General features: G+C 34.9%; 1 protein-coding gene across 1 annotated transcript in view; it reads left to right on the top strand.

Annotated features, from left to right (window-relative positions):
* Nucleotides 1–27,632, top strand: part of SAMD3 (sterile alpha motif domain containing 3) — a 68,612-nt gene that overhangs the window by 24,451 nt on the left and 16,529 nt on the right. The window contains 3 exon segments of the mRNA XM_056818761.1: nucleotides 3,221–3,406; nucleotides 3,958–4,042; nucleotides 9,739–9,906. Of these exon segments, the coding sequence (XP_056674739.1) occupies nucleotides 3,221–3,406; nucleotides 3,958–4,042; nucleotides 9,739–9,906 (439 nt within the window).

Genomic DNA, 27,632 nt, shown 5'->3' with positions numbered 1-27,632 from the left:
ATATTTCTTGGCATTTGTTCCAGTATGTTTGCACTATCAGGTGATACAGAAGACTGGGAGATCAGAGAGCCTCCTCCTAAGTTGTCCCTGATAGCTCTGCTTCACTCCTAACTCTGTCTATTTTTGTTGCTTTTGGCATTGATTCTGTGCATTTATTTTTATCATCATCATATCATATCATACTCCACCATCTTTCATAATCTCTCCCCCAAAGCCTTATTCTATGAAGTAGGAGAGAGGAGAACGTCTTCTGGAAACAGACAAATCTGTACAATCTGTACAAAACAAACACCCATGCAAAAGCATGGATGTAAGAGATCATAGATTGTGAGCAACTAGCAGTCCAGTTAGACAAGATGGAAAGTATATGGAAGGAAGCATACTAAGCAAGAGAGAAAAGTTCATGGAAATCAAACTGAGGACAGTTTTAAATGTCACTCTAGAAAATCTTGTATTTATACTAGAGACAAAAGGAAGACACTGAAGATGTTTAAATTAGGTAGAAGTGAACCTGATCAGATATGTATTTTTAGGAAAGTCAGTTTGGTAACAGTGTAGAGAAAGGTTGAAGGGGAAAGATCAGAGGCAGAAGAACCAATTAGGAGGCTATCACCATAGGCAGATGATGATACAAAGTAGGGTAAAGAATAGAAAAAGATAATAATTAATAATAATGGCATTAATATACCTCTATAAAGTTCATAAGGCATTTGGCAAATATTATCACATTTTATTCTCATAACAACCCTAAGCGATAAATGCAATTAAATCCCTGTTTTATAGATGAAAAAACGGAGAGGTCAACTTATTTGCCAATGGTCACACAACTAGTAAGTGACTTCTTTACTACTTTCAGTTCTAGACTATTAATGTGTAATTACTTTCTTTCTAGAACCTTTATAGTAGTCATTTTTAATTTGGGGGTGTGGACTTGTTTTATATGTATGTGTATATTTCTGTACAAAACATATACACATATTCTGATTATTTCCTGTGTAATCCTTTTTTTAACTTAACTTTCTGACAATTCTGAAGGGCTTATGAGAAAGAATGCTATCTACATACAAAGAAAGAACTGTTGGAGTCAGAATGCAAATTAAAGCATAACATTTTTCACTTTAATTTATTTGAGTTTTTATTTTGAGGGTTTTGTTTTATATGATTATTCTCTTACAAAATTTAAGAATGTGGAAATATGCATGATAATTCATATATATATTTTGCATGATAATACAAATTATCATGGGGTGCTCAGGGAGGGGTAGTATCTCTGGTATGGAGGGCTTGTCATGCCCTCCTAGGGCAGTTCTCCAACCTCTGACCCTCACCTGACACCCAGCTCTCACTTGTGGCTCCCAGTAGCTGCTAGCATGCGGCAGTGGCCACACCCCGGGCAACGGCTTCGACAGGCCGGCTAAACCTTGTGAGGGTAGCCATCAGGTTGTCATGGACTCCTGGTGAACCAGGGCCTTGCTCACCCAGCATGTGAAGACTGCTTCGGACGAACAGACGGAAGAAAACAATAAGAAGGTTCAACGGCTGAGATGGCGATGCAGCAAGGCACTGTGGAGTGCTTAGGGCGTGTTGGAGCACAAAAGACAACACGGCCATTCAATGCAGCTGAGGAAGTCTCCAGGTGTAAAGACTTTTCGTGCCAATGGACCCAGGCTTCCAATGCCAAGAGAGTGGGACTGTCTCTGTGCATCTACTTTTCCACTTAAATCTTCATGCACAGGTGTCTTTGTGCACAAAAACACACAAAGACAATCATCATCCTCCGTTACCGAGAGACTACTACTACGTATATAACCTAGATAAAATTACTTACCATTGCTGGGAATGGGGAGGGAAGGGAGAAATGGAGATAATTTGGATCATATAACTTCAAAAAAATTATGTTATTACATATAATTGGTAAAATAAAATATATTTACAAAAGTGAATAATGACCATTATTGTCTGCCTTAGAATTGATTGTGAGCAGAGGTTCCAAAGCAGAAGAAAAGCTCCAAATTTCTAGTTTCTCCTCCAGGCTATGAAACTATATTGGAATCTTCTTTCTTTTGTTAAAATAAAAAAAGATTAGGGACTGGGCTGCCCAGCCCTGAAGAACTCTGACCCAGTTGAAAGATTGAGAGTAGTCTGAGCAACCATTTGGAACTCATAATAGTATGGCCAAGTAGCAGAATGTTCTGGCAACTTCTGGGTCTTAGTAAAGACCCAACCCTCATGTGATAAGTAATGGTACAAGAGTTGAGGTTTCAAAGTCCACCTCATCTCTTGAAATATCCACCAATGAGGTCAGTTATCAGGACAATCAAAAAAAAAAAAAGGACATACCTCTTTTTATAAGCAAGAGACAACTTGCTTCTGTTCTTATCACTTAAGACTTTGATTTTTTAAAGTCATTCTTTGTTAGTAAATGCATGTATCTATTAATAAAGTTATTCCAGGAGAAATGGCTTCTTTATTGGTTGAAAATCTGAATGCTTTAGTTGTAAATAAGCAGGAAAGTTGGGATTTGAATCCAGGTGACAGAATAATAGGATAAAAAATTTAGGTAAATGAAGATGCTTCAAATGTCATCTTCCTCATTTTACACTTGAGACCCAGTGAGGTTAAGGAATAAGGTCATGTAAGTAGGGAGAGATTTGAACTCAGTCTTAGACTCCAAATTTAGTGCTCATTCCACTCATCCAAGCTATCTCCCAACTTAAAATGGCACAATGGATTCTTATCTGCCTCTGTCATAATTCTAACCTTCACCCAAAAAGAACACAATTTTTAAAATGAGCTTTTAGAAATTATCATGAATCTCTGGTGGTATGTAAAATGTAGTGGATTTGTAATCAATACATTTTGACATTGCAATTTAACATTCCTCACAACAGGTAACCATTGTTGATCTTTGGGTGAAAAATACCTTTTCAAAGTATTTGGTTAAACTTGTTGGTAAGAGTCTTGGCAGAACTAGATTTTATCCTAAAATTAATTTTCTCCTAAAATTGTTCCAGCAGAGCAAGCCCTGCTCAGTTTGCAAAAATGAAAAAAATAACCCACCCACCCAAGTGATTTCCCAACCAGAAAAGCCCCTAGAAAGCAATTGGCATCATGGTTGCTTAGAGCAAAGATAAGAAATGAATGACTCTATATTGAGAAATGAAGGTATATATTTTGATTTTTTATTTTCTGTTTTGTTTTGATTTTGTTTCAATTATAGAAAAAACGTGAAACATCTTCTAGCAAGGAATAAGGCATTACACTGGACAAAATCCTATATTTTACCAGATTTCCCATATGATGTCAAATGCATGTTAACTGAGCAAAAGTGTCCAGATCACAGCATGAGGATAAGGATCATTGAGTTTTTACAGGCAGACATGACAAAGTATTTGGAAGGATCACTGTAAGTATGAATTTTCTAGATATCTTGCTTTAGGGGAGCATCTGTTCACAATACAGGCCTTAAATCATATGGACTTGTCTCTTTTCAGTGCGTAATTGATAAATTTCTGAAGCATTTCAGCAGTGCCTGTTATTCAAATGTTTATTCACATTTGTTCTTAATAGGCCTCTTAAGTAGAGAGGTTTGAGGAAACATGATCACCATACATCTGCTGTTATGCAAATCCCAATTTTGCTAAAAGGAGAGAATACAAGCTTATTTTTGTTAATAACATCTTTGTAGAAAGTCTTCTCACTCAGATATTGCTTGGTCCGGATCAAAGGTATCAAACTCAAGAAGTCCCCAAGCAGAATTAGATTAAAATGTAGTTAGGAAATGTTTAACAAAATAAACATAAATATAACATAACATAGATAATGTTCATTTGTGATTTTCTAAGTCAATATATGGCTACAGGGATACTGTCCCATTGAGCTTGACACCACTATTCTTTTACACCCTTTTAACTCAAGAGATTCTTCTAAATCAATTTTGTCTTCTTCTTTAAATAGGTACCCAACTACACAACAATACAATGATGTTGTCAATGCCCTGCTTCAGGCATACCCATTCCTGGATGAAGATGGCAGTGGTTTTGTAAGTATCCTAATTGATATAATTCTTCTTTTTTAATGCTAAACTGGACACCTTTTATTACTTAAAATAAAAAATAGTTCACAAGTAAAACCAATAGAGTTAAAATGAAAAAGGGTTCAATTTAACGGGGGAAGGGGGGTTACAGCAAGATTTGCAGATAAAGGTCTGATATCCATTATATATGCAAGTGATTTAATTATATAAGAATGATGGTCATTCTCAAAAATTAATAGTAAAAGGTTATGAATAGGCAGTTCTCAAAAGAAGAAATCTACACTATCAACAGCAACCTAAAATTCCTTAAGTCACTAATAATTATAGAAATACAAATTCAATTGATACAATTCTTCTTAACCTTAGTTAGTTTTAGGTAATTGTGTGCCTTTGTATAAATGTTCTTAAATTCTGATTTCTAACAAGCATGTGTTTCTCCCTCTCCCTCTCATCTCCTTAAGGCAAATGTAGTAAAATAATACAAATTACTTCGTTAGCCATGTGCAAAAATTTATGCTTCATTTTAAGTATTAAGATCATTGCCGCTCTATCAGGAGGTGACAGTATACTCCACCACTGGTCCACAGAATTGTGGTTGGTCTTGGCACTGAACAATATTATCAAGTCTTTTAGTGGAGAGTTAGACAGCTGAATGGATTGAGAGCCAGTCCCAAAGAGAGTAAGTCCTGGGTTTCAATTTGGCCTCAAATACTTCCTAAGCTGTGTGACCCTGGGCAAGTCACTTAACCCTCATTGCCTAGCCCTTATCACTCTTCTGCCTTGGAACCAATACTCGGTATTGATTCTAAGACAGAAGTTAAGGGTTTTAAATATTATATAAATATATATTAATGTGCCATGATATGCATTCATATATGCTAATATATATGTAAAAAATCTCAAGTCTTCCAAAGTTGTTTGTCTTTCCATTGCCATTGTTATTAAATAAATCAGTCTCCTCTGAGTCATTGCACATCAGTTCTTCCCATATTTCTTCTAAATCCTTCTCATCATTTCTTATGACCCAATAAATAGTCTATTGATCTTATGCAAATGACTTTTCTGAGCCTTGATTAAATCTGCATGAAATAAGAATACTTGGGATCACAGATTTAGTTTGAAAGAGAACATTAAGGGAACATCTAATCCAAACTCTCTTTTATACATAAAGAAACCAAGAGCTAGACCTGTGAGTTGAAGCAATTTCCCTCAGGTTACCTCAGTAGAAAGTGGCAGAGAGGAAATTTACACCCTGGTCCTGACTCTGAATCCACTGCATCCTCTCAATTGGTCCTTTTACCTTGGGGATGTAGAATTCCTTTGACCCCAAGTATATAAACACTATCGTCTGGTTTAAGGTAGAAGCCATTATTTGTATAGCTGTTTAAGGTTTTTGATTTAATGAATATCAAAGAAAGGTTTCATTTCAAAAATCATTTTGTTGTTCAGTCATTTCAATCATGAGAGGCTCTTTGTGATCCCACATGGGGTTTCTTGGTAAAGATTCTGGAGTGGTTTGCCATCTCCTTCTCCAGCTCATTTTACATACAGATGAGGAACCTGAAGCAAACAGGGTGATGTGATTTGTCCAGAATTATACAGCCAGTAAGAGTTTGAGAGCAGACCTGAACTCAGACCCTCCGGACTCCAGACCCAGCACTCTTCCACTGCATCACCTCACAGCCAGTTAAAAATCAGAACTGATGGTTATTTATTACAGAGTGCATTTTGCCCAAGGGTGCCTTCAAAAAGTTTTACTAGGGAAGAGATAGATGAACAAATTTGTTTAAGAAGCTATATTCCAAACGTGGGCATGAATGTTTTAAGCTGAAACATGAACAAGTAGATAGTTGCCAAAAATTTCTTTATAAACAGATCCAAATTTCTGTCATCCTTCTTGTGCTGAGAGGGGAGCCAGTGGAAATGTTCTGAGAATAGGAAGAGTGTGAAAACTTTTGTGAATGTTCAGCGTTATTCAGAATATTATTCCAATGTGCTTAGAAAATGCCTGGAAAAGCTCCAGGGAGCTCCTGTGTGTACCTTCTCTACTAGAACAATGTGGAGTCAGAGAAGTCATGAGTCACTAGCGGAGCAGGACTTAATGGGTCAATTTGCTCACCAATGGCTTCAGCTTTTCACAGGCTGCCCCCTATATCTAAAATGCTTTTACCCTTCATCTCTCACTCCTTGTTTCTCTCCTGGTTTCCCTCAAGATCTGGTTCAGATTCCAACTTCTGCAAGAAATCTTTCCCAGCCTGTACCTCACAGAACCGTCCTGCCATGCACCTTTTAGTTAGTGCCTTGGGAGTGCCTATGAGATCATCTTCCATCCACTAAATATTTCCTGTGGACCCAGCTAATTACTAGGAGTTGTTAGAATGAGCTCAAAGACTGTGGATTTTTTTCAGTCATTTCTCTGGCACTGAGCATAGTACCTGGTACACAGGGTGATTGTTGGCTCACTTGTTGCCCTGATGGCTGGGGGATGTGATACTTCTGCAGATCTTCAGAAGATCTCAAATCCAAGCAATGTGGTAACGTGATTGCAAGGACAGATCATAATTCCTTTATGTCCTAATGGACAGTCTTTGTGAGTTGCTACAGAAAGAAAAAAAGTATTTACCTGCTGATTTTACTTTTACTTCTCTGTCCTTGCCTAGGGATATAAGCAAGTCTCTATGACTGTACTCAAAGACATAAAAACTTGGGAGGAACTGCTAGAGATTAGGATTTGCTGAAACTAGAACCACCTCTATGATAAGGAATCACAGGCTCATAGATTTTAGAGTATGAAGGCACAAAAAACATATGTATATATAAACTATGACTTTTGTTTTACTATTTATCAGTTCTTTCTTTGGAGGTGGATATTTACATGTTATTCCTTGAACATTAATTCTGTAGCTGTGTATAATGTTCTCTTGGTTCTATTCACTTAGCTTTTCATAATTTCATGTAAGTCTTCCCATTTAAAAAAAACTTAATCTGTTTCTCATTTCTTACATTAAAGTAATATTCCATCACAATGATATGCCACTTGTTCAGCCAATTCTCAAATAATGAGTATCCCCTCAATTACCAGTTCTTAGCCACCACAAAAAGAGTTGCTATAAGTATTTTAGAATATAGAGGTTATTTACCTTTTTCCCCTGATCACCTTGGGAAGCAGACCTATCAGTAATTTTACTGGGTTTAAGCAGATACACCATTTTATAACTGGGAATAATTCCAGATTGTTCTCCAAAATGGTTGGATCAGTTCATAGTTCTACCAACAGGATTTCAATATGGTATCTTTTGAATTGTAAGTCTAGTACCTTATTTATTATATCATAGCACCTTTAATGAAGGTAGGCAGTCATTATTTTTAAGCAATTAATTAATTAATCAATTACTTTGTATCACCAGTAGTGTGCTGACAGATCCTCAATAATTACCTGTTAACAAATTCTTTACACTAGTCAATCAATAAACATTTATTAGATGACTGCTATATACTAGACATTGTGCTAAGCACTCGGGATCCAGAAAAAGGCAAAAAAATAGTTCCTGCTCTCAAGGAACCCACAATCTTATGGGAAAAAATAAGCAAACAACTATGAACAAAAAGCTACATACAAGATCAATTGGAAATAATCAACATAAGGAAAGCACTAAAATTAAGAAGAATTGAGCACTCCTTCTCTGGATTTCCCTCTAATTGTAGATGTTCTACAGGTTTCTGTCCTGGACCCTCTTCTCCCTCTATACTACTTCATGTGATGATCCCATCAGTTGCCATGAATTTAATTACCATTCCCTACCTTGATGATTCTTAAATCGACCTATCTTGCCCCAGTCTCTGCTGACCTCCAATCTTGCATCTCTGACTTCCTTTCAGACATCTCCAATTGGATACACAGCAGATATCTTAAACTGAACATGGCCCTTTCTTAGTCCTCATCCTTCTTGACCTCTCTGTAGCCCCTAACACTGTCAATAATCCTCATCTCCTTAATAATCTCTTCTCGCTAAAATTTTAAGTGGAGGATCATACTGCATTTGTCCTTTTTCTGCTTTTGCTGAAAAATTAACAAACTGAAAGAGGCAGATTGGGAAGTAGAGGCCCATAAGAGTTAATTTCCATTACATTTACTTACTAGTAAATTTTCCATTAAACTCAAATTGTTTAGAAATCTTTCAATGCTCCATCACGGGGTTGAAGACTTCATAACTAAATCAAAGGAGAAGCATCTTATAATAATCTAATATGGAGTTGGGGGAGGCAACTTAAATTGGGCCTATTTCTCTGATGCTCCATATTAGAGATTAAATTAGGTGACTTCTAAAATACCTTCTGATGTCAAATCTTTGATGAGTGGTAAAGCAGTCAAGGGAGAAGTGTTCAGCCATTTCTAATATAATAGTTGGTAATCAATCTAAATTAGGCCTAAAGGAAAATTCACAAGACATCATGGTAATATGTTGTTTCCAAAGAAAAACAAAATTAGTAGTAAAAACTCTATTAATTGAACTTAAGCAAGGTAACCAGGAGCAGCTTGTTTTGTTCTAAACCATAATCAGTTTGTCCTACCAAAACCTTATACTTAAGCAAGGGAAAAACAAAAGCTCAGTTGGAAAAGACTATAGGAGGTATCTAGTCCAATCTATATCCAAATAAGAATCTCTTCCTCAATATCCCCAATTAGCTGGCCTTTTCTTGAAGATTTCTAGTGAAACGAAATCTATTATTTTTCAATTCAACTCATTTTACTCTTCTAAAGGGGATTCTTCTTATATATTTCCGTAACCTAAATCTGTCTATCTGTATCTTTCACCTATATATTAGGATATATATAGAAGAACTAGGGTTCTTCTGTCTGAATCTAATTAAACCAAAATCTAATCACTCTTTTTTTAGGATAGCCCTTTGTATAGTGGGGTGTGTGTGTGTGTGTGTGTGTGTGTGTGTGTGTGTGTGTGTAAAATGCTATTACTCACCCACACATAATACATACAGACATGGGGTAGATATTTCCAGTTCTTTTAAATGATCCTCAAGTAGTCTCAAGTGTTGTCATCTTCTTTGTTTTTTAAAACGCTCCAGCTTATCAATATCCTTCCAAAAATATGGTGCCTAGAACTATAAACTCAACATTCCAACATGTGGCCAAATCAAGCTACAATCTAATAAGATTCTCCTGGGGAATGTAGGAGGTTAGGAGGAAACTAGAGGGTGGGAATTCATAATAAAACCTTCTACTTTTTTTAGCACAGCAATAAAAAAGGAAATAATATCCCAAATTCCAGACCTTTTGTTTAATTCACTTGATCACATATACTTTATCTTCTTCTTTAAGAAGAAATCATACAGAAATCTCAAACTGTGGTGAGAAATCATTGGAATCCATTGCAAGTCTGCTCAAACTTTTTTCCAAATATGCATCCTCAACATCACCATGCTGATAGTTATGTTAGCCAAATAGGCTTCCAAGTGATGAGAGAAAAATACTTTTTTGAGAATTTTTCAGTTCACCATCTAGAGAATTTGTGAACAAAGATCAATATTGCTTTTCTACTTGATTTCAGCAAATGAATGAAGTATGCATCCATGTAAAAATGTCTCCAAAGCCAGAACTGACAGTGGATTGAGATTTCCTGGTTTATTTTCCTGGTTGTCTAACACCTTATCAAGAGTAACCAAAGTCTGTCTGTTTTATCCAGTTTCTCTGGAAACGAGCACTCAAAGATCGCTTCAAATATGTTCGGAGACCCATAGAAGACGATGAGCAAGTGATGAGGAACAAATGTAAATTTGGCCACAGAAAAGGACAGACAAGGAAATCTCTCACAGAAATCAGGTGTGAAGAAATTCAGATTGTCCAGATAAAAGTAAGTTTGAACAATCTGACATCTTGTTCAAGGTGAAATGACTGGAATTAGTTTCCAATTTATTTGAAAGTTGTATGATCTCTGAAAATTCAAGTGGCTAAAAATGTAATACATTGGGGGTGGGGGAAGAAAAAGAAACTACATACTCTAAAATACTTATAGCAACTCTCATTATGGTGACAAAGAATTGGAAATTGAGGGAATGCCGGTCAACTGGGGAATGGCTGAACAAGTTGTGGCATGTGATTGTGATGTCATACTACTGAACTATAAGAAATGAGGATTTATTTTTTATTAATTTTTGTTAATTTTGGTATTAATGTAAAAATATGAAATGGCCTATATGAAATTATGAAAAGTAAAATATATAGAGCCAAGCGAACATTTTATATGATAGAATTAATGTTTGAAGAATAACTTGTAAATGTTCACCTTCAGAGAAAGAAGTGATAAATAGAAATATGAAAGCCATAATTAATATATCTACATTTTTTGGTCAAACAATGCCTTCTCTAATGCAAGAAGAGGGACAGAGATACATGAGAATTTTAATGTTTAAAAGAAAAAAGTAATATACTAAATTTTCTTGAGTAACTTATGAGTTGGTCTTGAAGGCAATCTCAAGAGTTCTAAAAATACTTTGAGCTAAGACAGCATTATATTTATACACACACACATAAATATCCTCTGAAGGTGTGGTAGGCATTAAAGGACTACATTTTTGACATAGGCTTTATGGTAAGACACCATGACACCATATTAAAAAAAATTAGACTATTAATTCAGAGACAAGTTCTAGTCCTAGATCATAGGCAGATACATAGATATATAGATACTTCATTTTTTTAAATAATAACCCTTACCTTCCACCTTGGAGTCAATACTGTTTATTGGCTCCAAGGCAGAAGAGTGGTAAGGGCTAAGCAATGGGGGTCAAGTGACTTGCCCAGGGTCACACAACTGGGAAGTGTCTGAGGTCAGATTTGAACCTAGGACCTCCCATCTCTAGGCCTGGTTCTCAATCCACTGAACTACCCAGCTGCCCCTTAGATACATCATTTATTAAGCACTTATATTGCAGACACTATGCTATACACTTGTTATACAAGAAAACAAAATAGTTCTTTCTCTTAAGGAGTTTATATCCTGAGGGAAGAAAATACATAAGGGGGGGGGAATCCCAGAAAAAGGCAACTAGTTGGCATAGAAAATAGAGGACTGGTTTATTTTTATGAACTTGAGTTCAAATTCAGCCCAAGACACTTAATAGGACAAGTAACTTAACCTTTGTCTACTTCAGTTTTCTCAACTATAAAATGGCAATGTAATAAGCCTTCCAGAGTTGTTGTTAAGCTCAAATGAGACAATATTTATACACATTTAGCACAGTTCCTGGCACATACTAGGCACTTAATGTTTCCTCCTTTCCTTTCTTTCTTTGTTCCTTCCTTCCTAAAAAGCAGTGGGAAGTATGGGAGCAGAATAGAACTCAAGCAGGGTCATAATGAGGAAACGACTGGGAAAACTCAGTATCTTCATCTGTGAAAGGGAGATAGTAATACTTGTACTACCTGTCTTAGAGGAGTTTTGTGAGTATTTGGGGGAAAGAAAAACAAACATCTTTGTAAACATTTAAGTTTTATACACATCAGTTATTGTCATTCCCCCAGAAACTTCATTCCTGACCTTAATCCAGCATGGACCTTCAAATCCTGGCTCAGGCTCAAAATAACTCGAAAGAAAACTTGTTTGATTTGCAAATTCTTTTGATGATGGAACAGATGTCTGGCTGCCTCTGTTTTTGTTATTTGTATTTTGAATGCTCCTAAGGGGCAGAAATTACATCGATTATACATGGTCAATATAGGGCTCAATCCACTGCCATGCCTAACATTGCATTTTGGTAAAAATGTATATTTAATGTATATTTCAACTTAATTTAAATAGCACATTTAACAGTTAAGATAAATTGGAGTTCTGTTTTTCTTTGACCAAAGAGGTATTCAGTGAGAATATGCTCTGGATTTAGAGAAGGAAAATTCCTAGGCATTTTGAAACCAACTGGGGGAAAATGGAAATTTGGGAGAGGAGAGAATTAAACATGTGCAGATGAGCTTTTTAGCACCTGTTAGTTTTTTAGTCTGGGAGCATAAGGGTATTATGGGTAATTTGGTTCAGCTATAAAATTATAATGTTTTCCATATTAAATTTAGAAGTGTAGTTTAGGCAAAAATGCACAAATTTATGAAGCAAATTTACTTTTAAATAGCTTAAGCTTTTGTTGGAGATGGTGAAAGAGAATGTAGCATCTCAATTCTTGCCAGTTTATGAGAAGCAGATAAGCACTTAAGTTAGTCAAGGAACAAACATTTATTAAGCACCTACTATTTGCCAGGCATATAAACTTATCTACATTAGAGAAATAAAAGAAAATTATTTTCTGGATGTAATATCTTCCAAAGTTTCAAAATAAACTTAAAGATTTAGATGGCAGGATCTTGAATCAAGAGAAACAAATTTAAATCCTGGCTCTACTTCCTGGCTGTGTGATCTTACTCTAAAATGATTTAGGATGTTGACATTTTGGAGAAAGAATTTAAAAGGAAGAAGAAATTTACTACTACCACTGCCCACAATAATAATGATAATCAGCATACAGTTTATGAATTATTAATATAGAATAGCTAATATTTATATAACACTTTAAGGTTTGAAAAGCCTTCAGAAATATAATCTCATTTTATCTTCACAGCAACCTTGGGAAATAGATGCTATCATAGTCCTCATTTTACAGAACACAAAACTGAGTCAGACAGCACGGTTGAATGACTTAACCATGATTACAATATTAGTATCTCAGGTCAGGTATGAACTCAGTTTGGCTCAGCTATTCAGTGGTTCTTTTAATTTTGTTTCCCCAATACTAAATTGTAAGCTTCTTGAGATCAGGGACTATGATCTTCATTTCTTTGTCCTCTACAGCCAGAGCATCTAAGAGGCATGCCGCCATAAACTCATGCCTTTGTGAGTCTCGGCAGAAACTAGTGTGCATACTCTTGCAGAGTCTACAAGAATTTCAGCTTGATCATTTTACACATACATGTGTAAAAAAGTGACCGCCGCCCCCAAAATGAAGAGTAGATTGAGTTCTCCTTTTTGGAGTAATAGAATCATGAAATTTTAGAGTTGAAAGGGGTCTTAAAAATCACCTTTTCACTTTATAGCTAAGGAAGCTGAGTCCCAGAGATGTGAATAACTGTTAAGATCACACATCTTATAGAGAAACCCTTCAGTTACAAACATCATGTTCAATTGATAATCACTTTTCAAAATAAGTTGAAAAAATATTAGAGTAAAACTTTTAGTGCCTTGATACCACCTCCAAGGTTCATTCTGGCAGAATGGAATTGCTAGGCAGGGAGGGAGAGGGGAAAAAAGGAAACAGTCTTGGAATAGCAGGTGTGAGGAGTCAAAGGTGAAGAAAAATTAAAAGGAAACAGATGGTAAAGAAATAGCTTTTAAAATCCACACATGGTGTTTATGTTAGTGGGTCTGAAAATGGCAGACTTGATTGACATTTGTGGGAAAGAGAAAAGCAGGGAAATAGAAAAGGCAGGTAGTAAAGAAAGATGAACTTTCTTCGAGTAATGTATGAAAAATGTGCAGAGTGTTGGTTTTCAATGAAAACGTTACTAGTGAATCATTTCTTTTTCATGGAACATTTTCATTACTTCATCAAGTACCCATTGAGTTGGTTGAGCCATTTAACTTTTTTCATCACCCTATTGATATATATGCTTGCATGCACCAATTTCACTACTTCGGTGATATGACAAATTATTTTATTGAAACATCGGAGTGAGAGCAGCATTTTTGAAGGGCTAATGAAATAATTCTGTTGTTTGGGAGAAACATAGTGGCATATTATTGCTGTTTGAGGAAGAAGAAAAGTCAAATAGCTTCTTATTGACTTAGAGTTTTGAGTTGTAATGGGGCAGGAACCTTTAAAAAGCAGAGAAGTCAATGTTTAGATTTCAAAAGTGTCGGTCATGATAAGATCATATGAATGAGAGGGAATCTGGAAAGGAATGTTGATGAGCTTGTCATTCCCTATAAATAATAAAAGAGAGTATTTAAGCCTGAATATTTTATTTTGTGGAAATACAAAGTAGCTATAATTTATTCATTCATTTGGCAAATATTGGAAAACCTATCATGTGGAAGGCACTGGAGAAAACAGGGAGGAGAACATAAAACTTATGCTCAAGGAATTTGCAAAGTATTTGATTAATAAAGCCAGTACATGGTTTGACTACTTTATACCGTAAGCTCTTCAATACAGTTCAACAGCTCTCTCCTAGAGTATGAAGCTGGGCTTTTAAAATTCTTTCAAGATTAATGGGCTTTAAGAAAGTAAGTTCTACACTCTTTGGTACTAAGGATAATTAATCCTTGAAGTTTGAACAAAACATGTAGACTTCAGCCAAAGTGTAAAAACCTTCTACCAGACCATACATGACAAAAAATTTGAGGGTATGTCCTTATGGGCAGAAAAATCCTTCCTTCCTTCCTTCCTTCCTTCCCTCCTTTCTAATACTCTTCACTAATATTTTAAATCTTGTTCCTGTCCTACAATTTTACCTTTTGTGATTGAAAAAATCACATAGAATGTTGATTTTTTTAAACAATCTTTTGCCACGTTAGCTGTTCTATCCACTGGTCAAACCTAGGTCACCAGTCATCATTTTGCTTGGTCTACCTTGTCCCATAGTTACCTAAGACCTAGTTGATGCTGGTGTCAATTAGTCAACAATCATTTATAAAATGCTTTCCATATGCTAGGTTTTGTGCTAAGTGCTGGGAATATAAATAAAGACAAATCAAAATAGCTCACATTGTCAAGGAGCTCACAGTCAATTTATGTGAATTCTGTTAAAATCTGGCTTTTAAGCTTTTGATTTGTTACTATTTGTTTAATATGATCTCATTCTGGGGACTATTTCCTCTTCACTGATGAGTCATTTTAGATAACTTGGTTTATGCTGGGTGGATGAAGAAAGGCAGGTTGAAGTAGTAACCTATTTTCAATTAGCTACTCTATCTTGTATGTCTTTCACTGCCTCCTAGTATATGGTACATTATTTAGTGATGCCTTCTTTTTCTTTTTAAAAGTAAGAACATTGTACCTATTTTATTTTCTATGGTTCCAAAATACAAATCTTAAAGAGGACCAATTTTTCTCATTAGAGGGGGGAGTATGGCAATTGAGAATCCATATTTTATCAAATAAAATCATTTTAAGGTTAGTTTTTTAATAGATGGGGATAGCATAATATTTGTTATGATATATATATATATATCTTATATAGTTATATATATTAGATAGTTATAAGATAGCACACAACGGAAAATCTGTGTCAGTTTCCCTATCTGATATCACAAAGTCTTAAATGAATGAAATTTAAGGAGAAAAGGTAAGACCATATTTACTTTCAAGCATTGCTTACTGTAAAGTAGGTTTGTTAAAAGGGTAATTAGGTGAATCAATAGCCCTGGGTCTGTTCAAATACTGCCTCAGACACTTACTTAACCCTGTTTGCCTCAGTTTCCTTGACTTTAAAATTGAACTAGAGAAGGAAATGACAAACTGCTCTGATATTTTTGCCAAGAAAACTCCAAATGTGGTCATATTCAGATGTGACTAAGATGAATGAACAACAACTAGATTTTTAAACAGAAGGGAAATGAAAACATTAAAAACTATGAAAATAGATCCTAAATCTCTAGTATTTGGAGCAAATATCCTTAATTGTGAGTAAATAGGTATTAAGCACTTGCTTTGTGTAAAACACTGAATACACATCATAGACATAAAGGCAAACAAAAAGATGCATTGTGCAGTTATTTTAAGCACTGGATCTGGATTCAAAAGACCTGACTTCAATTTCTACCTCTACTATTACCATTTACTTATATTATTATCATGGGGCTAATTCTTAAGTTCCCTAGGCAAAAGCACCCACATTTGTAAATTGAGAAATTTGAATTAAATGGTTATTGAGGGCCCTTCTGCTCTAGGTCTATGATCCTCTGATCTTAAGGATCTTATAGATTTGACTGATCCTTTAACATAACTTACTATAAAATAAAATTTTCATTAAGTGTCTGTTGTATACAGAATACTGTGCTAGGAAGATACAAGGTTTAGAAAGGAACATTCTATACTCTTTGGAAACTTGGGACACTAAGATAAAAGATAGTTGTAACAATGTACTTTGTTTTGTATTATGATTTCTAAAAGGGAAGGTAATTTTGTACCAGAGAGGTGGCATTAGAATTGGTTTGGATTGCGTTGGGTTGAGTTGAGTTGGATAGGAATTCTGGAGGCAAAGAAGGGAAAAGACATTCCAGGCATTAGTTATATTACAAACAAAATCCCAGGAGGCATTTTAGTATTAGGGACCACAATAAGCAATTTGACTGTAGTATAGAATGCATGGAGAGGAACAAAATGAAATAAGTATAGAAAGGAAGAGTAAAATCACACTTAATAGCTGTGTGACCCTTAGCATGTTACTTACTCAGGTTTCCTTTGTAACCACTACAAAATCTACTAATTAAAATTCTTATCAAAAAGTGCTTAAAGTTATTATAAGGAATTAAAATATAAAATGAATTTCACATTTAGGATAGATACTCCATATGTCAATTTTGTAATTGAATTATATAAAGTAGATGCAATAAAAAGTAATGTGGGTTCCTTGAGGGTAGCAAGGGATGTGCCAGCAAATGTTTAATAATTGATTCTTTTAAAAAAATAAAGTAGACATAACATACTTAAATTTAATCTATACCATTAACATTTTCTCTGTCATTTTCTTAATTTTCTAAATCAACAAAACAATAAATCAAGTCCCAATTTGTAGTTTGCTAATTCCCGAAGTGTAAATGTACACACGGAAAATTTAACAATCTTTTGATTTGATTGAGCTGACTTCAGCAAAGCCCACAATTATATTTATGCTTCTTTTTCACTTGCTCGGCCCCTCTTACTTTGCAACTAGCACCAAACACAATGTTAGGAAAATAGACCATCATTAAAATAATTGTTGTTAGATTCATTACCTTGATCAACCAACCACCATCACTACCCACAATTGATCTTGCAATTCAGATACACCAGGATCTTTTATTTTCTACTACTGGGCTTCATTTTGATCTCATTAAACTTGAAAACCAAGAAAACAGTTGTGCTAGAATAATTTATTTGATTTTGAAAAGGGAATAAAATTGTGATTCTCTGCAGCAGCTGGCTTCAACACAGCTGAATGCTAATAACATTTACTATGTTCCCCTGGATTTCTGTTATAGTGTATATTACTTGTTTCTTATAGTACCCAAAGTGAAATGATTTATTTTGCAAATACCAATCATTTTTATGGACTTTCAAGTAAAAGCATTTCCTGTGATGTAAAACTGAGCAAAGAAGCAAGAGAAGAAAAAAATCTTATTTTTACATTTATTTATTTAATTAATTAATTTAGACTATTTTTCCATGGTTACATGATTCATGTTCTTTCCCTACCCTCCTCTCGCACACCTCCTGTAGCCAACAAGCAATTCCACTGGGTTTTACATGTGCCATTGATAAAGACCTATTTCCATATTATATTTGCACTAGGGTGATCATTTAGAGTCTTCATCCCCAATCATATTCCCATTGACCCATGTGATAAAGTAGTTGTCTTTCTTCTGTGTTTCTACTCCCACAGATCTTCCTCTAAATGTGGATAGTGTTCTTTCTCATAAGTCCCTCAGAATTGTCCTGGGTCATTGCATTGCTGCTAGTAGAGAAGTTCATTATATTCAATAGTGCCACAGTGTATCAGTTTTTGTGTAGAACATTCTCCTGGTTCTGCTCCTTTCACTCTGCATCAATTCCTAGAGGTTGTTCCAGTTCACATGGAATTCCTCCACTTTATTATTCCTTTGAGCACAATAGTATTCCATCATTAACATATACCACAATTTGTTCAGCCATTCCCCAGTCAAAGGGCACATATGCTCAATTTCCATTTTTTTTTGCCACCACAAAGAATTCAGGTATAAATATTTTTCTACAAGTCTTTTTCCTTATTATCTCAGTGCTATGGCTGGATCAAAGGGCAGACCATATTTTAGTGCCCTTTGGGCATAGTTTCAAACTGCCATCCAGAATGTTTGGATCAATTCACAACTCAAGTAGCATTGTATTAATGTACCAATTTTGCCTCTCCAACATTTATTACTTTCCTTTGTTGTCATGTTAGTCAATCTCCTAGGTGTGAGGTGATGCCTCAGAGTTGTTTTGATTATAAGAGATTTAGAACACTTCCATGTGCTTATTGATAGTCTTGATTTCTTTATCTGAAAATTATCTATTCATTTCCCTTGCCCATTTATAAATTGGGGAATGGCTTGATTTTTTTGTACAATTGATTTAGCTCCTTATAAATCTGAATTATTAAACCTTTGTCAGAGGGTTTTTTAATTAAAATTTCCCCCAATTTCTTGCTTCCCTTCTAATTTTGATTGCATTGGTTTTGTTTGTCCAAACCCTTTTCAATTTAATGTAATGAAAATTATTTATTTTGCACTTTGTTATATTTTCTAACTCTTGCTTGGTCTTGAAATCTTTCCCAAAGATCTGACAAGTATACTATACTGTGTTCACCTAGTTTCCTTCTTTATATTCAAGTCATTCATTCATTCTGAGTTTATCTTGCTAGAGGGTGTGAGATGTTGATCTAAACCTAGTCTCTCCCATACTGTTTTCCAATTTTCCTAGCAGTTTTTGTCAAATAGTGGATTTTTGTCCCAAAACCTGGGGTCTTTGGTTTTATAATATACTGTCTTGCTGAGGTCACTTACCCCAAGTCTATACCACTGATCCTCCCTTCTGTCTCTTAGTCAGTACCATATTGTTTTGATGACCACTGCTTTATAGTATAGTTTAAGATCTGGGACTGCAAGGCCACCTTCCTTCACATTTTTTCATTATTTCCCTTGATATTCTTGATCTTTTGTTCTTCCAAATGAACTTGTTATAGTTTTTTTTTTCTAATTCAGTAAAAAAAAGTTTCTTGGTAGGTTGATGAGTATAGCATTAAACAAGTAAATTAATTTGGGTAGGATTGTCAGTTTTATTATGTTAGCTCATCCTACTCATGAGCAATTAATGTTTTTCTAATTATTTAGATCTAGTTTTAATTGTGTGGAAAGTGTTTTGTAGTTGTGTTCATATAGTTCCCATGTTTGTCTTTGCAGATAGATTCTTAAGTATTTTATATTACTTAGGGTAATTTTAAATGGAATTTCTCTTTCTAACTCTTGCTGCTGGGATAAGTTGGACGTATATAGAAATGCTAATGATTTATGTGGGCTTATTTTGTATCCTGCCACTTTGCTAAAGTTGTTGATTATTTCCACTAGCTTTTTAGTTGATTCTCTAGGATTCATTAAGTAGACCATCATATCATCCACGAAGAGTGATAGCTTGGTCTCCTCATTTCCAATTTTAATACCTTCAATTTCTTTTTCTTCTCTAATTGCTACTGCTAGTGTTTCTAGTATAATGTTTCTAGTATAATAATAGAGGTGATAATGGGCATCCTTGTTTCACTCCTGATCTTAATAGGAAGACTTCTAATTTATCCCCATTGCAGATAATTCTTGCTGATAGTTTTAGGTATATACTATTTATTATTTTTAGGAAAGACCCTTCTATTCCTATAGTTTTTAGTGTTTTCAATAGGAAAGAATGTTGTATTTTGTCAAAGGCCTTTTCTGCATCTATTGAGATAATCATGTGATTTTTGTTGGTTTGCTTGTTGATATGGTCAATTATGTGCATGGTTTTCCTAATAGTAAACCATCCTTGCATTCGTGGTATAAATCCCACTTGATCATAGTGAATAATCCTCATCATCACTTGCTGGTGTCTTTTTGCTTGTATTTTATTTAAGATTTTTGTATCTATGTTGATAAGGAGATTGGCCTATAGTTTCCGTTCTCTGTTTTTGGTTTGCCTGGCTTTGGAATCAATACTATATTTGTGTCATAAAAGGAATTTGATAGAACTCCTTCTTTGCTTATTTTGTCAAATAGTTTGCATAATATTGGGATTAGTTGTTCTTTAAATGTTTGATAGATTTCACTTGTGAATCCATCTAGTCATGGGGATTTTTTCTTAGGGAGTTCTTTGATGGCTTGTTCAATTTCTTTTTCTGATATGGGATTATTTAAGTATTCTATTTCTTCTTCTGTTAATCTAGGCAGTTTCTATTTTTGTAAATATTCATCCATATCACCTAGATTGCCATATTTGTTACCATATAATTTGGCAAAATAGTTCTTAATGATTACCTTAATTTCCTCTTCGTTAGAGGTAAGGTTGCTCTTTTCATCTTTGATACTGTTAATTTGCTTTTTTTCTTTCCTTTTTTTTATTAACCAGTACTTTATCTATTTTATTTGTTGTTTTTTTTTCAGAGTACCAACTCCTAGTCTTATTTATTAATTCAATAGTTCTTTTACTTTTAATTTTATTAATTTCTCCTTTAATTTTTGGACTTTCCCATTTAGTTATTATCTGGGGATTCTTAATTTGTTCTCTTTCTATTTTTTTTAAATTTGCATTTGTAATTCATTGACCTCTTCCCCTTCTGATTTATCGATATATGGATTCAGGGATATGAATTTTCCCCTGAGTACTGCTTTCCTGCATCCCATAGATTTTTGATATGATATCTCCTCAATGTCATTCTCTTCAATTAAATAATCAATTGTTTCTATGATTTGTTTTTTAACCAACCAATTTTGGAAAACATTATTTATTTTTTATTTGCCTCTCCATGTACCATTACTAATTATTATTTTTATTGTGTCATGATCTGAAAAGGTTGCATTTATTATTTCTGCTTTTTGTATTTGTTTTTACTGTTTTTATGCCCTAGTAGATGGTCAATCTTTGTGAATGTACCATGTGCTATTGAAAAGAAAGTGTATTTCTTTTTGTCCCTATTTATTTTTCTCCATATATAAGCACTAATTGTTCTAAGATTTGATTCACATCTCTTACCTCTTTCTTATTTTTTTAATTTGATTTGTCTGGATCTGATAGAGGAAGTTTCAGGTCTCCCACTAGTATAGTTTTACTATGTATTTCCTCCTTAAACTCCATAGTTTCTCCTTTAAAAGTTTGAATGCTATACCATTTGGTACATACATGTTGAATACTGATATTTCTCCATTGTCTATACTGCCTTTTATCAGGATGTAATTACCTTCCCCATCTCTTTTAATCAAATCTATTATAAAAATTAAATTAGAATATAGTAATAAAATGTTATATTTTATGAGGTTTGTTAAGGATTATTAGAAATCAAGGAATAAAGAAGATACAAAATAATAACCACGTGCCCATGGCTGATTAGCCCATTCAAAAATCCCCACGCTTAGCTTACTTACTACATCATTGCAATGGAATGGAAGAGAGAGAGGGTGGCATTACTGCAAGTTAAATACCAATTGTGATCTAGCCAACCTGAGGACTCAGGTGAGATTATAGGGAATTCTGGGAAACACCAAGGACTTCTGGGGATTGAAGTCTGGGGTTCAAAATCTCCATTTATACACTTTTTCTTTGGCTTTGTCAGATATCATGATTGTGCTTCTTGCCTTCGTTTTCTTGATTGATTTTCTCAATCCTCTTACCTTTACCTTGTCTGTATCTACCTGCCTCATGTGTGTTTCTTGTAGATAACATATGGTAGGATTTTGGTTTCTAATCCATTCTGCTATTTGCTTCCATTTTATGGGTGAGTTCATCCCATTCACATTCAGAGTATGATTACCACCTGTGTATTCCCCAACATTTTGATTTCCTCTCCTAGCCCTGCCCTTTCTTCTTTCATTATTGTCTTCTGTACCAGTGTTTTGTTTTTAATCAGTCCCTCTAATCCCTACCCTTATTTTATTTCCCTTTCTACCCCTTTCCTTCTTATTCCCCTCTTATTTTTGTTTATAGTCTATTAAATTCCTTCTCATCCCCCTCTTTCCCTATCTTTTGGTATTCCTCGCCCCACTCCCCCCGCCTTGGTTTTTCCCTCTCAACTTCCCTATAGCATAAGATAGAATTCAATACCCCAGTGAATCTAGATGTTCTTCTCTCTCAGGAGAGTAAGGATTATTTAAGTTTAACTATTGGCACTCTCTTTCTCTCCTTCTTATAATAGTATTCTTCCCCTCCCCCTCCCATGAACTTCTTTACATGATATAATTTATCCTGTTTTTCTTCTTCCTTCAAGTTTCTCTTGGTGTCATCTTCTTTTTCCTCCCTCCCCTCCATTTTTTGCATATCATATTTTTTTTACATATCATCTTAAACCACTTAGTATCCCAACATCTGCCTATGAATAATTCTTCTAACTACTATGATGGTGAATACAGTTTTTGAGAGTTACAAATATCATTATTCCATATAGGAATATAAACAGTTTGGCTTTACTGAAGTACTTAAAATTTTCCCCCCACTTTCTTATTTATCTTTTCATGTTTCTCTTGAATTTTGTATTTTGACATCAAATTTTCCTTTAAGTTCTGGTCTTTTCTTTACAAATACTTGGAAATCTTCTATTTTGTTAAATGCCTATCCTTTCCTTTGGAAGTATATAGTCAGTTTTTATGGTTAGGTGATCCTTGGTTTTAGACCCAATTCTCTTACCTTTCTGAATATCAGATTCCAAGACTTGTGGTCCTTTAGTGTGGAGGCTGCCAGATCCTGTGTAATCCTGACTGGTTCTATCTGAATTCTCTCTTTCTGACTTCTTACAATATTTTCTCCTTAGTTTGGAAGCTTGAATTTGGCAATTACATTTCTGGGGGTTGTCTTTTGAGGAGTTAGTGTAAGGGGTGATCTATGGACTCTTTCAATTTCTATTTTGCCCCCTTTTTCAAGAATATCAGGGAAGTTTTTTTGGGTAATTTCTTGTAATATCATGTCAAGGATTGTGGGGTTTTTTTTCTAAGTTTTCTGGTAGAACTATGTACGATTCTCATATTATCTCTCCTGGACCTGTTTTCCAGGTCCATCATCTTCTCAATGAAATATTTCATTTTTATTTCTATTTTGTCATTCTTTTGACTTTGCTTTATTAATTCTCGCTGCCTTGTGAGATCATTAGCTTCTACTTCCACAATTCTAATCTTTAAAGATTGATTTTCAGCTATGATCTTTTGATTTTGCTTTTTGGTTTGGTCTATCCTGCTTTTCATGGCTTCTAGCAGGTCAATTCTAGTCTCCAATTTACTTATCATTTCATGTGATTTCTGGGCTTCTTTTTCCAAGTGAGAGATTCTGTCTTTTAAACTGTTATTTTCTTTTTGAACCATTTCCCACATTTTTGCCAAGTTTCTTATGTCTTTCTTACTTGGTTCTTGAACTCCAATTTGTGTACCTGGAAAGCTTGTGACCAATTTCCATTCTTTTTGGAAAATTTGGATGTATTTTCTTGTTTGTTGCTCTCTGTTGTCTTCTTTGTTGTTTGCTGTTTCTCCTCCAGAGCTTAAAATTTTTTCTTTTGATAGTTCTAGGTTGTAGTTCTTGGGTGTTGGTGGTCATTGCTGTGATGGTTTTCTCTTCCCTTCCCAGCCAGAAGTCTGAATGAGGAGAGTAGGAAGCTCTCTGTGTATCAAGCTACACAGAATTTTTGCCTTGTGGCTATATTTCAGTCTCTGCCACATCTGCTGTGGGCCATGTTTCCTGAGGTCCCAAGACTCACTGCACTCAGGGGTAATTCTGTGGTGTCCTCAGCCAGCCCCCCAAAACTAGTGATTGCCCCATGCTGGCTCTGACTCTGACACCATAAGTGGAGTGGGGGATGAGTGATCCCCTTATAGTGTGGAAATGTCCAAACCCTGCCTACCTTTGAGGCTGCACCCTAAGGTAAAGCCCCTTTGCTCATCTGATTTTTATTTTTGTCCTTTTGAGGTGCTTTATATCAGTTGGTTGTGAAGAGAAGGAAACCCTTGCTTTTACTCTGGCCTTCTTATCCCAGAAATCAAGAAAAACAAATCTTGACAGTTAATTACATTCTATGTGTAAAGCAATTACTCTTATCAGTAGGTGGTTAATTTACTAATACTGAAAAGTGTTAAAAGTCAGCTGTGGGTTTGGAGATAGCAGGGTAATTTGAATATGGCATGCTACCTTTTGAATATATATATATATGCATATATATATATATATAATTTTTTTTAATTTCTGAAGGGGATCTAAAACCCTCAGCTTAACACTTTGCTCAGCTATTGTTAAAGGTTCAGAGAGAGGAAAAAAACCATTTCTGATCTCCCTATAGTAGAGTGTAGAATGAGTATTGGGGTAAGAGAAGTCATGAACAACACCATCTCACAAAGTTTTGAAGGATAAATGATATGATAAGTGGATATTATAACAGGCAGTACCAATTGCCTTGGATATTAACAATTGTATAATCTAAACTGAATGTACAACAAACTCAACATGTCCAAAACTGAACTTATCTGCCTACTCCAAACTTCTCTTCTACACTGCTTTTCTGTTACACTACCATCCTTCCCATCTCCCAGATTTGTAACCTCAGTATTGTCCTTGACTCATCACTCTTCATCACTCCACATATGTAATTAGTTGTCAACTACTTTTGCATCATCTCTAACTTATGACCCCGCTTCTTCCCAACCACCCACCTAACACTTTAGTTCACATGTTCATTTCCTCTAGCCTAGATTATGGCAATAGTGTAAAGATTAAAATTTAGGGGAGATGGGGAGACTGAGGCAGGTAGAAATTAGTTTCTCTCTGCAAGGAGTATAATATTTTTTAGAGAGTCTATTTTTTACAATAGTCTCCTATATATCAAGATTCTCACCACTCAAGTATATCCTACACAATACTGATTAAAGCTATTTTCCTTAAATATTCCCCATAAATACATTTGTTTATTTAATCAGATCCAGTGGATTCCTGTTGTCTCTAGAATAAAATAGACAGTTCTATATTTTTCTTTAAAAGACATCTACAACCTAGTCTCAACTTATCTTGTCTTTTTCACTGGGCATTACAACCTTCCCCACTCTTCCATCTAGTTAAACTAGCCTTCTCTCTGTTCCTCACTCATCACACTCTAATTCCTGCTTTTGAAATAGAATATATTCCCTCTCACCACCATTTCATAGTGTCTTCAAGGACAGGTGCTTCTTGTCTGGCCAGACCAGGCCTATCTAACCTATACTACCTAAAATTGATTCACTAACTACCTATCTTTCTAATTAAACATTAATCCCCCACAAAGTCCTTAAATCCATTTCTTATCCCAACTGTCAGTAATCAAATTACCAGTAGCAGAGACCAACCTCCTGATCTCTAGAGATATAGAGGCAAAAGATCTAACTCCCAAATGCCTCCTGTTTTCAAGAGACCCAGAGGCAAAAAATCTCCAACTACCAACTGTTCCTTTATTAACTCTCTCGTCTCCAAGGTAATAGAATCTTCAACTCTGGCTCATTGGCACCTTACAGTTCTGCTCCACTTAGAAATCTTTTTGTTCTCTTGCCTCTTAAAGAGACAAAGGGAGAGATTAAGAAAATCCCTTTAACAATATAATCCATTTTTTCTTTTAAGGCACAGTTATTAGAAGCATCATTTTCCTTTTAAAATTCAATTTTCATTTCATTTCAATTCCAATTCTTTCTTTTTCTCCACAAGAAGGCAAGAATTACAACACTCTTTATATACATGTGTATGTGTGTGTGTGTGTGTGTGTGTGTGTGAAGTATTACAAAGCATGTTTCATATTTGCCATGTTTTAGCACTGGGAGATAGAGCAACAGATGCAAAATGGAGCGAGGCATTAATTTCTTCAGGGAGCCTTTCTTCATCCTCCCAAATGCTAGTGTCCTTCTCAGACTACCTTATATTTGACTACATTTCCATATGGGGTAATTAAGTGGTGCAATGGATAGAGCACTGGATCTGGAGTCAGGAAGACTTAAGTTCAAATCCTTCCTCAGACACAAGCTGTGTGATCCTAGACAATTCAGTTAACTCCATTTGCCTCAGTTTTCTCATCTATAAAATGAGTGGGAGAAGGAAATAGCAAACCGCTCCAGTATATTTGCCAATAAAACCCCAAGTAGACTCATGAAGAATTGGATACAACTGAATAACATCTTTCTATGTATTTTATCTTTGCTATATAAAAATATGTATATTTCCCATTACATGCCAAGTCCCTTATGCATATAGATTATCTCTTCTTTATACTAGTATCCTCAGCACTTAATAGTGCCTAGCACATAGTTAGCATTTATTAAATACTTATTAATTTGCAGCAAATTTCAGTCACTACCATGAATCTGCTGCACTATATGCATGCATGATTAATAGTTTTCTATGGAATGTGTAAGAACTTCTATTTTTTTTAATTGAGCAGTTTCCTTTGGGAGGAGTACTATTAGAATGATTAAATTTATACAAAAACACTTTATACATAAACTAATTCATATTATAGGATATAGATTTAAAAACCATATAAGATATGATATATCAGAGTTTTTTTAAGCAGGGTAATGTGGTAGAGTTTTGGATTTGAAGTTGAATTTGGAGAACTTGGGTCCAGATCTTGGTTCTGCCACTTCCTTCTTGTATGACTGGAAAAATCATTTAATTCCCTTGGGATTTAGTTTCCTAATTTGAAAAGGGAGGTGTTTGGTCCAGAAAGACTCTAAGGACCTCTATAACTCTTTGCTTTTAAGCTCAGCAGTTTCCATTTTGTACCACAGTCCAGATTAGAAAGTCCAGTCTAGGGCTAGAAGAAATGCCAACATGGTCATTACTGTCCAATATTTGAGAAGAAACATTATTTAGCTCTGATTTCCTTACCTCTAGTATGCCATAGTATTCTAAGAGATCATCTCTTGATCCTGGAGATGATGGGCAAGTGATTGGTCTTGATTTTATCATATCACCAGGAGCAGCATGGGAACCATGAAGTTTCCAACATAAGTAGGTAGGTGGTCTTTTCAGACATAAATATACAGGGTCAGGGCTTTTCCTCATAGGATTTATTGGTAGTTTGTCCTTCATTGCTTTTAATGTGAGTGTTTTTTTTAAATTTCTTCATGAATGCTCCACATTTGTTTTTGCTTCTTGAATATCTTTTGTTACCTTGGTTGGAAATACACTTTCCTAGATCATGTTTTTCTCCCCTAAATTCAGTGGTTTCTATTATAATTTTTCTTTCACTGTCTTCAGTTGTATTAAGGACTCAGCAGAAGGAATATTTTACTTAGGCTGTCTTCATCTTTCATACTGGAATTATAGTCATAGAACTAAATTTGAATTCTGGTTCAGCCACTTGCTAGTCATGAAACAAGTCCCTTCACCTCCTGAACCTGAGTTTCCTCTCATATAATATTAGGGGACTGGATTAGATAACTTTGAGGGTCTCATTTCAGTTCAAAATCAATTGTTTTCTATCTCAGTTCCCCCTCTCTAAAGGTGAGAATAAGATTTTTTTCCATTATCTTGGCCTCTCTTTAACCATCTCTTGATAACAAAACAACAAGACAAAAAACACACAAACAGCAGTGCAAGTGGGGTCAGGGGAAAGGAGAAAATGAGTTTCTTTAGAGGCAAGATGTCCAAA

This window comes from Monodelphis domestica, chromosome 2, assembly GCF_027887165.1.
Source record: "Monodelphis domestica isolate mMonDom1 chromosome 2, mMonDom1.pri, whole genome shotgun sequence".
Classification (NCBI taxonomy): domain Eukaryota; kingdom Metazoa; phylum Chordata; class Mammalia; order Didelphimorphia; family Didelphidae; genus Monodelphis; species Monodelphis domestica.
The sequence above is the reverse complement of the archived record's forward strand: the minus strand, read 5'-3'. Positions and strand labels throughout refer to the sequence as shown.